Source organism: Chlorocebus sabaeus, chromosome 8 (genome assembly GCF_047675955.1).
Source record: "Chlorocebus sabaeus isolate Y175 chromosome 8, mChlSab1.0.hap1, whole genome shotgun sequence".
Lineage (NCBI taxonomy): Eukaryota > Metazoa > Chordata > Mammalia > Primates > Cercopithecidae > Chlorocebus > Chlorocebus sabaeus.
Window position 1 is genome coordinate 42102733 of NC_132911.1, and position 17748 is coordinate 42120480.

The 17748-nt window shown below is 46.1% G+C and overlaps 1 protein-coding gene across 3 annotated transcripts in view; it reads left to right on the plus strand.

Annotated features, from left to right (window-relative positions):
- IKBKB (inhibitor of nuclear factor kappa B kinase subunit beta) overlaps positions 1-17748 on the plus strand; it is a 58686-nt gene that overhangs the window by 21093 nt on the left and 19845 nt on the right. For all 3 annotated transcript variants that reach the window (XM_007962323.3, XM_007962326.3, XM_037983533.2), the window contains 3 exons: positions 11156-11244; positions 12308-12397; positions 14871-14995. In XM_007962323.3, coding sequence (XP_007960514.1) covers positions 11156-11244; positions 12308-12397; positions 14871-14995 — 304 coding nt within the window. The remainder of the gene's footprint in view (positions 1-11155; positions 11245-12307; positions 12398-14870; positions 14996-17748) is intronic.

The following is a 17748-nucleotide window of genomic DNA, read 5'->3' on the forward strand; positions in this document are numbered from 1 at the left end:
ATTGTCAAATATATAGAAAAGTTAAAAGAGTACTACAGCGAAACTCACATACCATTCCCCTCAGTTCACCAGATGTTAACATTCTCCCTCATTTGTAAAGCTGTGTTCTCTGAGCCAGGGCCTGGAAGGGTTGATGGTCCAACACTTTGTCTTGCTAGTGTGGATCTGGTCTCTTCCTGACTGCTGCTTTTGCCAGAGGAGAAGCAAGAAGAAAAGGAAGGGGAAAAGTCAAGCAATGACATATTTAAGGTTAAGATCCAAATAGTCTGACATAGAAAATTCCCATCTTGCTTTGTGCTATGTCTTCGTCCCTTTGGATGGATTTCACATGGAGGATAAGTTGACATTACACCAGTTTTATTTGACTCGAGTGAGCACCCATTGCTGGCCCAAGGGACCCCCTGTGCATGGCCCGCATGAATCTTGTCTGTCCTCCTAGAGCATAATCCATCAGTTAGAAATTTCACTTGTTTTCTTGACTGCCTGACCCAAGGCTCACCCATCCATGTTTTGCTTGGAGGCTTACTCGATTGTATTTTTTACATCAGTGGCCAGATTCTTCATTTGTTCTCTGTCGAACTGGGTTGAAGGCAGGTTAGCAGGTTGGGGAATATTCTCTTGCTTTTCATGAGTGACTTTTATTTTGTTTCTCTTTGGTTAGAGCTTTGTCAAGTTATTAATTTTTTTTTTTTTGATATTTTTCTCTTAGATATTTTTCTTTCACTCCTTAGGCTATTGATGACTTTAGCAAGTAGTTATTACGGAAGTTTTTTTTTTGTTTTTTTTTTTTTTTTGAGACGGTGGCTCACTCTGTTGCCCAGGCTGGAGTGCAGTAGATGACCTTGGCTCACTGCAACTTCTGCCTCCCAGATCCAAGTGATTCTCCTCCGCGAGCCTCCTGAGTAGCTAGGATTACAGGTACGTGCCACCACACCTGGCTAATTGTTGTATTTTTAGTAGAGACAGGGTTTCACCATGTTGGCCAGGATGGTCTTGAACCCTTGACCTCAAGTGATCCACCCATCTCAGCCTCCCAAAGTGCTGGGATTACAGGCATGAGCCACCATGCCTGGCCAAAAGTCTTTAAATTATTGGCACAAGTGCAGGGCGCGGTGGCTCATGCCTGCAATCCCAGCACTTTGGGGGGCTGAGGCGGGTGGATCACAAGGTCAGGAGTTCAAGACCAGTCTGACCAAGATGGTGAAACCCCATCTCTACTAAAAACACAAAAATTAGCTGGGCGTGGTGACGGGCGCTTGTAATTCCAGCTACTCGGGAGGCTGAGGCAGAGAATTGCTTGAACCCAGAAGGCGGAGAGGTTGCAGTAAGCCGAGATCGAGCCATTGCACTCCAGTCTGGTGACAGAGTGAGACTCCGTCTTGGAAAAAATATATATATATTGGCACAAGTGCACATAACTCTCAGCTTCCTCACATGTTTGTTTATTCTGCAGGTGCTTTGCTGCTGATGTTCACAGAACCTCTCTGGTTACGTATTCTTTTAGTCTGAGTCCAGTTTGAATTCAGTTACCATTGACTTGTGTGGTAGCTTTTATATTATTGTATTCAAATTGTGTGTGTCTATGTATTTAAGTTACACATAAATTAGAATAATGAAAACAGGTGGGTTCTTAAGTGCTTGTGTGCTACAAGGTCTCTTTCAGATAGGTAGGTAGGTGAATATTAAATTCTGTAGGTTGCTGATTCACTGTCTTCTCTGTGACCCTGAGTTGGAAATAATTCGACTTTGAAGTACTAACTAGTACACTACAGTTAAACTTCTTAAGGGCACAAACTTCAGTCACTGCTATATCTCCAACATCTAGAATAGCAGTATATCAGCTTCTCTATAAATACTTATCAAATGAGGGCTGGGTGTGGTGGCTCATGCCTGTAATCCCAGTAATTTGGGAGGCGGAAGCGGGCTGATCGCCTGAGGTCAGGAGTTTGAGACCAGCCTGACCAACATGGAGAAACCCCGTCTCTACTAAAAATACTAAATTAGGCTGGATGCGGTGGCTCACACCTGTAATCCCAGCACTTTGGGAGGCCAAGGTGGGCGGATCATGAGGTCAGGAGTTTGAGGCCAGCCTGGCCAACATGGTGAAACCCTGTCTCTACTAAAAGTACGAAAAACAAAAACAAAAACTAAATTAGCCAGGTGTGGTGGTGCATGCCTGTAATGCCAGCCACTTGTTGGGGGCTGAGGCAGGAGAATCAGTTGAACCTGGGAGGCGGAGGTTGCAGTGAGCCAAGATGGCTCCATTGCACTCCAGCCTGGGCAATAAGAGTGAAGCTCCATCTCAAAAAAAAAAAAAAAAAATTGTCAAATGAATGAAATAAATCCTAAAGGAAATTAAAATAAGTAAGGACCTAGTTTATTTTATTATTATTATTATTTAAATCAGATGTCTACACATCATGAACAGCTCCAGGTCCAATACTAGCTCCTCTGCGTATTAGCAGTGTGACTGTGGGCACGTTACTTACACCCCTTTATTAGTGGTAAAATGGGGAGCGTTACTTACCTTGTTAGAATTGTTGTGGAATAAAATGAGGTGATATAAAGCTTCTAGCACAGTGCTCTGTTTCTGCAGAATATGCAGTCAGCAAGTGTTAGTTCCTTGCTCATTTCCTTCCTGCTCTGGATTTTGATTTTTGGCCTCCCCATTTTGGAAACCCTCAGTGCCTTCTTTAGGGCATGATCTGAGGCTGGATCCAGAGAACCACATGGGTGGGTGCCTTCTGAGACTCCCATCCTGGAAGAGGCCGGCCTTCCTCAGACCCGTTCCCGTCTCCACCACCTTTTGGGTGCAGTGCAGCCCCGGTTTTGTGGTTGAGGCTGCTGATGAGCTCGTATTTTACTTTTATCCCTGTTTGTGATTTGTGTACCAAATCCATTAAATTTCTTTTTGCAAGGATCTGGTGACTGAGCCAGAGTTCATCTAACATAGCTCTTTTGTATTTTGGAGCATTTCCTGAGCATATTTTGTTCCAGTTTGTTCCAAGTGCTGGCCCCACATTTCCTTTGTTGGAGTTGCCAGTGCTGTTCTCTGCCAGGTTGACTTAAGATAAGTGGCAGAGCCACACCCTTGACCCCTGGGTCCGGATTCATTTCCTACTCTTCTGGATTAAACTGTTGGCCCCCACTCTCTTCTGTGCCGCTAACCTCCCAGAGACACCTGCTCAGAACAGCGTCAAGATAATAGACATGGATAGGATTTTTCCACTGAATTTCAAATTGCCCAAGAAGATGCTGCAGAGTGCCTGTGAGAAATGAGCAGATGGCAGGGTGGCTCATGCCTAGAATCCCAGTACTGTGGGAGGCCGAGGCAGGTGGATAACCTGAAGTCAAGAGTTTGAGACCAGCCTGGCCAACATGGTGAAACCCCATCTCTAAAAATACAAAAATTAGCCGGGTGTGGTGGTGTGCGCCTGTAGTTCCAGCTACTCAGGAGACTGAGGCAGGAGAATCACTTGGACTCGGGAGGCAGAGGTTGCAGTGAGCTGGGATCACGCCATTGTACTCCAGCCTGGACAACAAGAGCGAGACTCTGTCTCCAAAAAAAAAAAAAAAAAAAAAAGGAACTGAGCAGCTGCCTGGTGGGCACAGAGGTGAGCCCCCTGCGTCCTGGCCAGTACTCTTCCGCCAGACCATCACTCCATGCTGATAGGAGACCTGGGACCTAGGTGGAGCAGCTGGAAATGATGTGGACTGCCACATAATGTGACCCTAAAATAGCTCAAGGAAGTTATATGTGCGTGGACTCTATTTAAACAGTCTTGCTCATTATCCTTTGGAAAACATTGGCGTGTGTTTTCTTTTGGTAACAGAGGCGCCAAATTCTGAGCACTCGAGATTATGGGGCAGGCTGCAGCACTCTCTCCTGCCTGGTGGGGTGTGACTCTGCTGGGCCCGCCTGGGCCTTACCAGATCTTAGATTGGAATCAGCCTTCCTGGATTCTGCAGGTGGCCAGTCTGCTGTGGTGACACCATCCTGTGCCCCAAGCCTTCGGGAACCCACCCCTCTGTTGCTGTCCCTGCTTCCTTCTCTGAGCCCCACCTCTGTTCCTGCTGGAGCTGCTCCTAGCAGGTGTCTAGGACTTCAGTGTTAAAGAGCAGACGGTTTCAGAGAAAACACTTGGCTTTGGGGAAGACAACTCCATTCTGGGAACTGCACATCAGGTGCACTGTCTAGCACTGTGGATCTTCTGACTGGTTCTGTTGAACGCATCCGTCTGACTGAGGTGTGGATTATAACAAAAGATGATGACCTGACCACAGATCATTTGCACAGAAAGCTTTTTGGAAAGCATAAGTAACCAGGTTAATAAATACAGTAACAGTGAAAGAGAAGACAGCCGGCCCTCAGTCATGGCTCCTCCACTTTACAGCTCTAGAGCCTTGGGTGAGGCACGGAATGTCGTGGCCACAGCGTCCCCTACTTTAGGATGAGGGGTTTGGACCTCTGAGTGCTCTCTAGGGTCCCATCTCCCTCTAACAACTCCATTTCACTGTCCAGGAATCTGGCTTTCGGAACGGTGACCCCAGGACATCTCTGACATCCCCTAGCTGGTGGCCTAACTGCTTCCCACAGGCTCTGTGTCTCATCTCCACTGCCTGCCCCTGCGTTGGCCTGTCCATCCTTCCCTCCCTGCCCCTGCGCCAGCTGGCTGCTGCTCCTCGACTTTCTGTTTGCCTTGGTGTTCTCGTGGCCTGTTTCTCACCATATTGTTCCCAGAATCTGGAATTCAACCCTGAACTCATCCTAAAGTCATATCCACGTCCGCTGGGTCTTTCTTCCAAAGTCACTTCCAGTAGAAGCCCTGGTCGTCTTCTTCAGCCAGGTCCCTCCTGCCATCCTGTCTCTTGTGTCACGGTGCCATTTTCTGCCTGCTGCCCAGGACCGAGTGTCTGTGTCGAACCTGGTCCCTCAGAGTCAGCCCCTGCTCCTGCTCATAGCCTTGCATTACGGAGGCTGCAGACCGCTGCTTCCACTGATTCAATATCAGAGCAAATCCCTGCAGCGACCTCCTCCCTGGCCTCCTTAACCCTGTGTGCTAACCTACCCTTCTGTCTTGGAAGGGCACTTCCATCACAGTCCACTCTTAGATAAAGGCCCAGCCCCTTCACTGTGCCTTTCTCCCACTCATGGCAGCCAGCCCTGGGCATGACCCACGGGACCTACCCATCAACCTGTGTGTGACCCTTGGAACCCACCTGCCAGCCTCCGGGTGTGACCCTCGGAACCCACCTGCCAACCTCCAGGTGTGACCCTCGGAACCCACCTGCCAACCTCTGTGTATGACCTGCGGAACCCACCTGCCAGCCTCTGTGTGTGACCCACAGAACCCACCCGCCAGCTTCTAGGCATGATCCTTGGAACCCACCTGCCAACCTCTGCACGTGACCCACGGAACCCACTCGCCAGCCTCTGTGCGTGATTCCAAACCCACCTGTCAGCCCCTTGCTGGCCTCGCATGCATTGCCCCTTGTGGAAGCTGTTCTCGCACCTCGCAGAGACCCTGAACCTGCCCGTCCTTTGCGCATAGCTGCAGACCTGCCCCTCTGTGGGGGCTGCCTGGCCTGGGGCCACGGGGATTCTCCTGTGGGTCCTTCTGCTGGTGTCACCTCATTTGCTCCTTTGACACTTGGCATTGCCATTACTGCTCTGTGATTTCTGTCTGTGCCTCGGCAGTGAGGGCTGACCTCTGGGTTTGGGGACCCAGTTGTCCAGACTGTGCAGGAAGTTAGGAAAAGGCTTTGATTCAGTGACAACATTTCCCATTGTGTGCAGATTGTGGACACTCAGTAGAGCCTTGTTGAATGAATTAGTGAAGTTGTCACACTTTCTCCTTGGCACCCAACATTACTGCCTTGCTGCCTCACTGATTGATGAAAGGCTATTTTAGCCAAGTACCCTAATTAGCCAGACTCAGTCTCTCTCCCTGTGTCCACAGCTGGCCTTCCAGTCTGTTTTGTTTGGGAAGCCCAGTGACATTGAAGTGGCTGGCATAGTAGGACCCAGGCAGGGGTTTTACCGAGGGAACGGACATACTGTTGCCGTTCTTACTCAGTGGTGACTTGGATTACCAGCCAGTGACCCTTCTAACCTCTATCTCAGCCTTTTGGACCATTTATCTTTCCACCTGTTCTCTATAGAATGTAGCTCTAACAAAAATGTTCTGAAGGGAACTTAGTCATCCCTCTAAACTTGTGATAAATAGAGATTCATGGACCCACTCTTATAAAACTGCTTTTTCCTTGGAGGTCTAACTGCTCTTATCTGTTCCCCAGTTTGTGGTTTGTCATCTGAAAAAAATACATAGGGCTGTTATTTGGAGCTGTGATTCATCAGTAAGACCCACAGGATTGTCATGTTCTTCAGTTGTGTGTTTGTGCCTTACTCATGAGCCAGGGAAAGGCTGGGGTGACCACTGGGGCACGGCTCCTGAGAGGGTGAGAGAAGGAGGCTGTTATCTTCCTATGGCAAGTCCGCCACGTGGACCCCCTCTGTGGAAATGCACTGTGTCATTTATCTTACTTTTTGTGTTTTTCCTGCATATACTGTACTGTGTCGTTTATTTTAGTTTTTGGATTTTTCTAGAGGCAGGGTCTTGCTCTGTTGTCCAGGCTGGAGTGCAGTGGCATGATCATGTTTCACTGCAGCCTTGAACTCCTGGGCTCCAGTGACCGACCCTCTCACCTCAGCCTCCCACATAGCTGGGATGAAGGTGGGCACCACCATGCCTAGCTAATTAAAAAAATTTTTTGTAGAGACAGGGTCTTGCTATATTGCCCAGGCTGGTCTCAAACTCTTGGCCTCAAGGGATCCTCCTACCTCGACCTCCAAAAGTGCTGGGATTACAGGCGTGAGCCACCATGCCCGGCCTCACTGTGTAGTTGTGAACAGCTTAACAGTTTGCAATGTGGTGCTTCTCACAGCTCTTCTCTGTAATGGGAACATGAGAAATAACCTGGTACACTTTTATGCTTTGTGGTGTGGCTTTCAATTTTTATAAACATGTCTTATTGCTATTTCCAGGCATTTAGATTTTTAATAGACTTCCAGATACAACAGTATTTTTCTTTATCTCAATATCTCATTTTCCATTGAATTTAAACAAAGTTAGATTCTCTGGGCTTGAGACAATTTTGATTCATTTCACTTCAGCTCTGAAGTACTGTTTTGTAAAACGTAGCACAGTGATACTGAACCAAGCGTTTTGAAAGTTTATTCTCTGCAGGGTACATTTAAGAGGACTTGCCTATCAGAATTTTTACGTTTCAGTACCAGAAACTTTGTGTATTAATACCTGTTGGATTCTTTAAATCTAGACTTTATTAAAGTTGACAGAGGTATTTGAGAATAGATGACCACCCCAAAATGAGGAATAAAGTTTGTTTTGTACAGTTGTTTAAGCATAAAAATAGACAGATATTAATAGTAGTCAGAGTATTCAGTTACCAACCTCCTGCCCCTCCTCACTGAAGATCTGGTGACAACTCTAATCCGTGTGGCATAGAGAATGGTGCCTTTGGTCTGATCTGAATGCTTCTCCTTTACACTGGGGGGTCCTGGGGACATCTCACCTGCTTCTGCCCTGGGTTTTGCCCTGAGATGTTATGCCTCCAGCTCTGGGGGCCTTGTCTTAGTCTGGGCTTGTGTACGTGCACAAATTACAATATCTTAACTTCCATACATTCTGCTTTGGAAAAAACGAACCTACACTTTTATGTATTACATCCGGATACACTTCAGCAGCCTGACATATACCAACACAGGTCTTTTGTTAACCTATCAGTTAACAGACACTTTGAGTTATCGCATGGCTTTGCTCTCTGCCAGCCAGTAGTTCATATTCAACAGCAGTGCCATCCCCGTCTCAAGGCTGTGTTACTGCAGCTAGTTTTTATACTTCATTTACTTCATTATGCTTTGCTTTGACTTTAAATAAAAACTAGTAAAACAAAAATAGAAGTGCTGATGAGAAGCATTGATCTTTAAACATTAACACAATTGAGAACAAGATGAAATAGAATTTTTTAGGCCCATGGAAAGCAGCGAGTCTTTCACCTCATCTGGACATTAATTGGACCTAAGCTAATCTACTCTGTCACTTAGGAAGGAAATGAAAAATAAGGAACAGTATGAAATGTTGGAACCACATGGTCGAAGGCTGGACTTAAAAGAGCAGATGTAAGAAGAGATCTGGCACCACAGATTGAGCATCCCTAATCCCAAAGTCCAAAATCTAAAGGGCTGTAAAATCTGAAGGTTTTTGAACACTGACATGATGCCAAAAGTGGAAACTTCCACACTTAAGTACTTAACACAAACTTTGTTCCATGCACAAAATTATTAAAACTGTTGTATAAAATTACCATCAGACTATAAAATCATTTATAAAAATTCAGTTGTTTCATATAAGGTATATAAGAAACAAATGAATTTTGTGTTTAAGCTTGGGTTCATTAGGAATATGCCAGTATTCCAAAATCAAAAAAAAAAAAACAAAACAAAAAAAACCCCGAAAAACCGAAAAATTCCAAGTATTTTGGATAAGAGATACTCACCATATATAGCTTAATGTTCTGAGCTGGAACTCTGTTAATAAGGTGGAAGTCAGTTGTTCAGCTCTCAGTTTGACTCTTAAATATGTTTTCAGGAAATGTTCAGCTTAAAGCGTGTGCAGAGTGTGTTTGCTCATTCAGTTTCTGTGGAAGGCTTTTCCGCTGCCCTGCACAGAGGCCCACGCCCATGACAGCAGACAGGATCGCTGCCCGGGCCTCAGGGGTCTTCCCCTCCCCGGTTTGCCCTTAGAGACAGAGAGACAGAGAGAGGGAGAATGGTGGTGGCAGCGGCGGGATAGAGAGGGCTCATCGTTAAACCTCTCAGTGTTAGTGGTTTTGACTTTTTAAGTTTTAAACAAGAAACAGATCATACCATTAACTATCCCTCTGAGTCAGAAAATACAAACCCAAGAGTTGCCTGTTCTAATGTGGCACTACCATAATTTGTTCTACCATTTCCTAATGACTTTCTGTTTGTTTCTAATTATTTCATTCAAGATATGCAGTAAGTATCCTTGGGCTACCAGTGCAAGTGAAGCAACTTTTCATATAATTGTCACCATTTGTATCTCTTCTTCTGTGCGTTCTCACCACTTGACGTTCTTTGCCCATTTTTCTTTCTTTTTTTTTTTAGATGGAGTCTTACTCTGTCACCCAGGCTGGAGTGCAGTGGCCATGATCTCGGCTCACTGCAACCTCTGCCTCCTGGGTTCAAGCAATTCTCTTGCCTCAGCCTCCTGAGTAGCTGGGATTACAGGGGCCTGCCACCCCACCCAGCTAATTTTTTTTGTATTTTTATCAGATACAGGATCTCACCATGTTGGCCAAGCTGGTCTTGAACACCTGACCTCAGGTGATTCGCTCGTCTTGGCCTCCCAAAGTGTTGGGATTACAGGCATGAGCCACCGCACCCAGCCCCATTTTTCTTCTGAGTTGCTCTCTTACTGATTTGTAAGTGCTTTTTATCTATTAGGTATCTTTACTCTTTGGCATATGAGTTGTGGATATTGTTTCTCCACCTCTCTTGTCTTTTGGCTTTGCTTATAATATCTTTTACATAAACTTTGAAAACCTTTTAATGTTATTTGCACTGTTCTATTTATACCATATGGCTTTCCTGCATACACTGCTCTTTTTGCTACATGTATCCTATGGTGTTTTAGAGTTTTTGTTGCTAATGTGAATGGGATATTTTTTCTTTTCCAGTGCAACTGGATATAGCTAACATAGAGAAAAGCTATTGACTTGTCGGTTTCCAGACAACTGGCTAAATTTTTTCTGGTGTTTAGTCTGTTGAGCTCTCTAGGCTACAGTCATAGCATCTCCAAATAAAAATAATTTTATCTCATTTCAATACTATTTATTTCATTTCTTTCTTTTATAGTGCAGTGAGCTAGGATGTCTGTCAAAGTTATTCTCCCTCTCTTGAGGGTAAAATCATGTCCTTCTTGCCGTCTGAGCTGCAGGCTGTTCCTTCCTTGTGTGGCATCATCATGTTGCCTCCTCACAGCAGAAGCTCTTGGTATCAAATGCCTCCATAGCCAGTGTTGTGCAGTCTGCTTTCTTCCAACTAGATTCTGAGCTCTTTAAAGTTGGGGATCACGCCCCTTATTTTATATCCTTCATAGAACCTCCCAGAGAACTGGGCACATAGTAAATCTGTGTTGGGCTGTCTGTATGTGTGGGAGGTGTCCCTGTTCTCCTCTTCTGCCTCCCTGCTGTTCCTGGAAGCCGGTTCTGACCTCTTGGGACTGTCAATCATATGACCATAGGATTCTGTCCCCAAGGGCCCTTCCTCCTTGCCTACCCTATAGAATTTAGATTTTTTTTTTTTTTTTTTTTTTTTTTTTGAGACGGAGTCTCGCTCTGTCGCCCAGGCTGGAGTGCGGTGGCGCAATCTCCACTCACTGCAAGCTCTACCTCCCGGGTTCACGCCATTCTCCTGCCTCAGCCTCCCGTGTGGCTGGGACTATAGACGCCCGCTACCGCGCCCGGCTAATTTTTGTATTTTTAGTAGAGACGGGGTTTCACCGTGTTAGTCAGGATGGTCTCGATCTCCTGACCTCCTGATCCGCCCATCTCAGCCTCCCAAAGTGCTGGGATTACAGACGTGAGCCACCGCGCCCGGCCAGAATTTAGATTTTTGAGCCCCTAGACCAAAGACGCTTCCCTTCTCAAAACTTTATTGGCGTCAGCATCACCTGGAGAGTTTGTTAACACAGATGGTGGGGTCATCCCCTGAGACTCGAATCCAGAGGTCTCAGGTGGGGCCCGAGAATTTCACATTTTGAACAAGCGTGTTTGCTGCTGGTCCAGGTAGTATAGTTTGAGAAGCACTGCTCTAGGCTGCAGTTGGTGACCTCATGGATGCAAGGCAAAGAGTGCTTTGCTCAAGTAAGCCAGATTCCGATGTTAAGCCTCATATAGCAGGGCCCCTGCCCTCCACCGTGAGGTGTTGCGCTACAAGTCAGAGTATGTTTCAGGGGCACGCAGCATTTATCTTTTGCAGGAGAGGCGATTCTGTCATGAAAAGCATTTTTTAGGCTTAAGAAAAACTCACTCCTCATCCCGCCTTCCTCAGCCTCTGCACTTAGATACCTTCATGAAAACAGAATCATCCATCGGGATCTAAAGCCAGAAAACATTGTCCTGCAGCAAGGAGAACAGAGGGTGAGTGACGCTCCTGGGACTTGGAAAGCCTCAGGTGGGCGCGCCGGGAAGTGGCCTGGGAGGAAAGGAGCACACTCTGCATATTTGTGTGTATTTGCATTTCCTTGCCTGTACTTTGATTCTCTGGGAATGCTGTTTGATTTGAAACAAAATTCAGCAAAAAAGTTGTTGCAGATTGAGGCAAGTTTGAATGGATTACATTGTTAGTTGCTCAAGTTGCAGGAATCTGATAAGGAAAATAATGTTTGCCTTCCTACCTCCACCCCTAGCCTCTGGGACTAGCGCTTCTTGGAAATCGACTTCTTGTTTTCCATCTTCCTTAAGAGCCTCGCCTCTCAATGCTATATGGAAACCAGTGATCAGTTGGTTGTGTATGTGGCTGGGAAGAGGCACTGGGATTGGCGTCTGCTGCCGAGCCTGGTCCAGCCTATAGTTTCCCCAGAGCTCTTTGTGGCCTCCTCAGTGACTACCTGGCTCGGACCTGGTGTTGACTGCCCCTCGAGCTTGACATTGCGGTTTTTACCCACTCTATGTGTTCAGCTGGGGTGGTGAGCACAGGCTCAGCTGAGTGGAATGCCGTGACTGAGTTCTTAGATCACCTAATCCCTTCCCATACAGCTGCCCTCAGCACCTAGGCCTGGTCTGTGACTACCACAGGGCTTGCCCTTGTTCCAGTTCACACTCACTCCTGTCAGTGGTGCTCAGATTTGAGAACTGAGGGTATTTACTGAGAAGAGGCTGGCGCGGTCCTTCCTGTTTCAAGTCTGGGTTTAGCCGTCTTGAGGGCTGGTGCCTGTTCTGTTCATTCAGCTTCCCTCTGATGATGCGTGGCAGAGTGTGGGAGGACATGTGCCCAGCATTTTTACAATATGCCTCTTCTTTTGCCCTGAATCTACCATGTCGAGGACATTCTTTTGTGTATCTGGCAGCTCCTTGGGAGTTTGGGATCTAATAGTACCTGGGAATTCAGAAATACCTCTGCTCTAATACCAGGCAGTCAGATTCCTTGTAGAAGGACATTGTGTTCTTGTAACCCTCAGATTTCTCCTTCCTTTTGTTTTAGTTAATACACAAAATTATTGACCTAGGATATGCCAAGGAGCTGGATCAGGGCAGTCTTTGCACGTCATTCGTGGGGACCCTGCAGTACCTGGTAAGAAGTGGGCTTTGCCTGTTTGCCTGTCGGCTCCTCCCTGCTTCTGCATTTGTGGGGCTCCTCTCCCACCTTACTCCCAGCACCTGAGTCCCACCTGCTCTCTGAATGTTTTGGAGATGCATAAGGTCACACCCATAACCTGGTCGAGTCAGCATTTTTTGCCACCAGATGCCCTGTGGAGGGATGTGGTCATCTTCTCTGATGTCCAGAGGGCTCTGCTCATGTACCTTGCACCATCTCCTAGCCTCTCTGTGCTCCAGCGTCTTCTCTGAAAGGAAAGGGTTTTAACAGATCCATGCTGGTCTCGAGTGGTCCTCCCACCTCAGCCTCCTGAGTAGCTAAGACTACAGGCAGGAGTCACTAAGTCTGGCTGAGACCACAGTTTCTATGAGGTATCTCAGGGGCCACTGAGGAGGGATCAGAGCTCTGAGCTCCCCACTCTTTGTTTACATTATTTGGTCTGAATATTAGGTTTCTGTTTGAGTCACTAATTCAAGAATATTGTGTCAGGCACTGTGCTCAGGGCTGGTGGTGCAATGGGGAAAAAAGAGAAGCCCTTTTCTGCCTTCAGACCTTAGAGTTTAGCAGGAAAGCAGGCATTACTGTGATGCTTACCAGATAACTAAGAAATTACAGTTGCGGTGAATGTTACAAAGCAAGAGTGCAGGGTGTTGCGAAATTATGTATTGGGTGGCCTCAGCCTGGTCTGGGACTTTGAAGGGTGAGGAGGTGAAAAGGGCTGGAGGTGGGGGACAGGAGGGGGAATTCCATGCAAAGGGATCACATACAGGAAGACCTGAAGGTGTGGCTGGAACCGAGCACAAAAGGAAAAGAGAGTCTTGAGTTGAAGCTGAGAGCGAGGTAGGGCACAGATTATGAAGGGCCTTCAGGGCTGGGCTAAGTTCTAGACTTTATCTTAAAACCTCTGCAGAGATTGATAGGTTTTAAGTGGGAGAAAGAGCAACTCTTTGGAAAGCCCACTCCTGATACTGTGTAGAAAAGGAATCACACCAAACAGGAGTGAATAGCGGGCGAGGTAGGGGCAGTGAAGAGGCAGAAGACAGTTAGATTCCAGGAGGGCTTAGCACAGCTCCCCAGCAAGACCTGTCTTAGGTTGCTTGCTGATGGCAGTAGCCTCCACAGTTGGGATTGACTTAAGGAGTCTGCAGCTTTCAGAGCAGGACTCGCAGGGGGCAGTGATTCAGGTGCCTGTGTTCATATGACGTGTGATTTGGTAGGTCCTTCTGGAGTCCTCCTCAGCTCAGCAGCAGTTGAGCAAGGGGGACCCCATGCTCTAAGCAGGAGCTGAGTCAAGTCATGTACTCACATGAGCTAAAACATCTGTCCTTAACCAGACATAGAGGTTGACCTACCCATCCCGGAATGTCTTCTCTTGGTTTGGTCTTCCAGGCCCTTCCTTAAGCTTCATATTTCCAACCAGACCATGCACCACCCTGTCTCTGTGCTTTTGCTTGCCCTGGTCCTTTCTGTCTCCACCCACCTGCTGAGCCCAGTCTGCACCCCCAGCACGCCTGTGCTGCGTTCCCTTCCTCGGTCACCCCAGCTGTCTCTGCCTCAGCAGCAGCCATGCATCACATTTTCCTTGCCTGTTTCTAAATATCCTGGCCTTTTCTGCAACCACATGGTACCTGGTTCAGGGGTTCAGCCAGCACTTAATGTGTGTATTTGGTGTAGACAGCCTGGCATCATTTTCCTTTAACATTTGTAGCCTCTCTTCCCATGTCTACACAGCGCCCACGACTGCATCCTGCCTTAAGCTAATTTTCAACAAGCGCCTGAAATGCTGCAACTCTCTCTTTTTTTTTTTTTCCTTTTTTCTTTCTTTCACTCTTTTTTTTTTTTTTTTTTTTTTTTTTGAGATGGAGGCTCACTCTGTTGCCCAGGCTGGAGTGCAGTGGCATGGTCTCGGCTCACTGGAACCTCCACTTCCCAGGTTCAAGCAATTCTTGTGCCTCAGCCTCCTGAGTAGCTGGGACTAAAGGTGCATGCCACCATGCCCAGCTAATTTTTGTATTTTTAGTAGAGATGGGGTTTCACCATGTTGGCCAGGCTGATCTCAAACTCCTGACCTCAAGTAATCTGCCTGGCTCCGCCTCCCAAAGTGCTGGAATTACAGGTGTGAGCCACTGCGCCTGGCCTGCAACTCTCATTTTTAAAGGGGAGAAGTTAAAGCCCAGTGAGGGGGGTGTGATGTACTCTGGCCCTGAATCTTTAGCCCCTCCATCAGGACTTACTGGAGTGAGTGGGGCATAGAAAGGTCTTCGAAATGGTAGCATGACATGCCCACTAAACATGCCTGGAGTGCCCTCCTCACCCTGCAAGCATGTGCCAGTGCCCCCTGGGATGGAGCCAGGAAAGCCTGGGGTGAAAGCAGTTGGCTGGCCGCCCCCTCCTGCCATGGTCCCCCATGAGAGGAGCAGCTCAGGTGTGCCCCCTCATGTCGCTGCAGGCCCCAGAGCTGCTGGAGCAGCAGAAGTACACAGTGACCGTCGACTACTGGAGCTTTGGCACGCTGGCCTTCGAGTGCATCACGGGCTTCCGGCCCTTCCTCCCCAACTGGCAGCCCGTGCAGTGGTGAGTGGGGCCTGGGCACCTGGATGGAGGAGGGAGCCCGTCTGCTCCTTTCTCTTCACGTACCCTGTTTCCCTGGCGCCCCATCACCGGGCCTGGGAGATCTGTGTTGTGTCTCTTCCGAGAGGAAGGCCTGTCAGGATCTAGCACGAGTAAGGGGGTGGTCTGTGCTCCAAGGACCTGTTAATAGATACAGAGTAGCTATTAAGTCTTCATGTGGATTCTGAGCCTTCACATCTTTAAATACAATGCTGTGTCAATGTCATCTGCTCTGGGTTCAGAAGTAAGACTATTGTGTGAAAATGTGCACTTACACTGAGAATGCTGTGTGTTAGTAAACAGAAGTGAAACACATGTATGCATGACAAGTCAGGAGGAAATATGTGGAAAATTGTTGACAAATTTTACTACAACCTCAATATAAATTTTTGTTTTAAAGTGTAAGAACGTGACCGGGTACAGTAATCCCGGCACTTTGGGAGGCCGAAGCAGGTGGATCACTTGAGACCAGGAGTTCCATACTAGCCTGGCCAACATGGTGAAACCTCATCTCTACTAAAAACTCTAGCCGGGTGTGGTGGCTGGCGCCTGTAATCCCAGCTACTCGAAAGGCTGAGGTGGGAGAATTGCTTAAACCCAGGAGGCAGAGGTCGCACCACTGCAGTCCAGCCTGGCCAACAGAGTGAGACTCTGTCTCAAAACAAAGATTAAAAAAAAAAAAAAAAAAGTACTGAGCATAAAGCATAAGAATGTAGCTGAAATTGTGAACTTAATAAATTACACAAAAATTTTTCTAATAAATTGAAGGATACAATGAAGATTTGTAGAATTACTCTGTATTCTTTAGCTTTTGTTTTACTGATTAAAGAAATAATGCATTGTTCAGGATATGTTTATATAAAAGTTAATTATTACCAACAAAAATGGTATGTGAGGTAATGCATATGGTAATTAGCTCAATATAGTCATTCCACAATGTGTACATCATGTTGTACATGATAAATATAGACCATTTTTATTTGTCAGTTTAAATAAAGAACTGGGGGCAGAAAAGAAGAGAAAAAAGTTAATTATTACTGAAAGGCATAATTTAAAAATGAATATTCCCCCAAATCAGTTAGATTTCATTTAGGATTTTTCCTTGAGAGGCCACACACTAGTTTAAATGATGATACTGCTGCTCAAAATTTACTTATTTCAAGTTTTAATTTTTTTGGAACCATAGTAAGTTCACGTTGCTCAAATTTCCAGAATAAGGGAGTATGCAGTGAAAAGTCATACCAGCCTCCCAGGCACTCATATCCCTCCCCACAGGCACCTGCTGTCTTCCAAGAACGTTTTCATATCTTCCAGGGTTTTCATATCTTCCTGGGATGTTTGCTACGTGTTCCAGTAAATTGGCATATTTTTGTTTATTTGTACATTGATATTTCCCCTCTTTTTTACCCCAGTGGTAGCATTATCTGAACACGGTCCTGCACATGCTTTCAAGCTTTTCACACCATAAGAATTTCTTTTTGAGTCAATTTATCTGCAACACAAAAAATTATTCTTTTGAACTTAAATAGTACTGCACAGTTTAATTACCCCTTAATTTTTGCCAGATTAACTTTGCTTCATTTTTGTGTTTTGTAAAATATGGAAACAGTAAAAAAGCAGGAATCAACTGTCATCCCATAATTGGAAAACAATCACTATGAACAGTTTTGTGTCTCCAGGCTCTTCAGTGTTATATTTTTGTACTTTTTAAACAAACAAAAATAGGTTACTATAATATCCTTATACAACCTGCCTTTCAAACTAGATGTCGAAAATGCTTTATGTTTCTCCGTATTATTTGTGATGTCTGTTATTTCATTGGATGGCTGTGCTGTGGTTCATTTAACTTATCCCCCGTGGTTGGAAGCACGTTGATAATTTTTATTTCTTAAAATAACATTAAGAATAACATCCTTGTAGGGAAATTCTTGCACACAGTTGTTTCCCTAGGATAATACCTAGAAAGGGAAATAACAGATTAAAGACTTTGCACGTTGTAAAGGTTTTTGATACATGTTAGTTAGCAAACTGCTCACCAGGAAGGTCATATAAATACACGTCTCCACCTGAAGTGTGGACACTGCCCCTTTCACCACATCCTTGCCAATGCTGGCTATTGTCACCTTCTGGAAGTAATGAAAACAAAACATGAATGTTTTCAGAGGACAAGTGTGTACATCATGAGAATATTTATTTATAGGAATAAAAAGGGCCAGGCATGGTGGCTCACACCTGTAATCCCAGCAGTTTGAGAGGCTGAGGCAGGCGGATCACCTGAGGTCAGAAGTTTGAGACCAGCCTGGCCAACATAATGAAACCCCATCTCTACTAAAAATACAAAAATTAGCTGGGCGTGGTGGCACACGCCTATAATCCCAGCTACTTGGGAGGCTGAAACAGGAGAATTGCTAGAACCCAGGAGGCGGGGGTTGTGGTGAGCCAAGATCGCACTGCTGCACTCTGGTCTGGTCAACAGAGCAAGACTCCGTGGTCTTACCAAAAAAAAAAAAAAAAAGAAAGAAAGAAAGAAAAAAAAGAATAAAGTGTATCCTTTGAAATCAATTCCAGAAAAGTGGTCTTAGGTGATGGCAGTCTGTTCAATTCCACGTTTACCTCCCAGTGAGGGAGGTCCCTGCCCTGAGTTTGGAGAAATGGCAAAGTTTGCCCCACTGTGGTGACTTATTTTAAAACAGGCATTGCTCCTTTAGCTACATAGG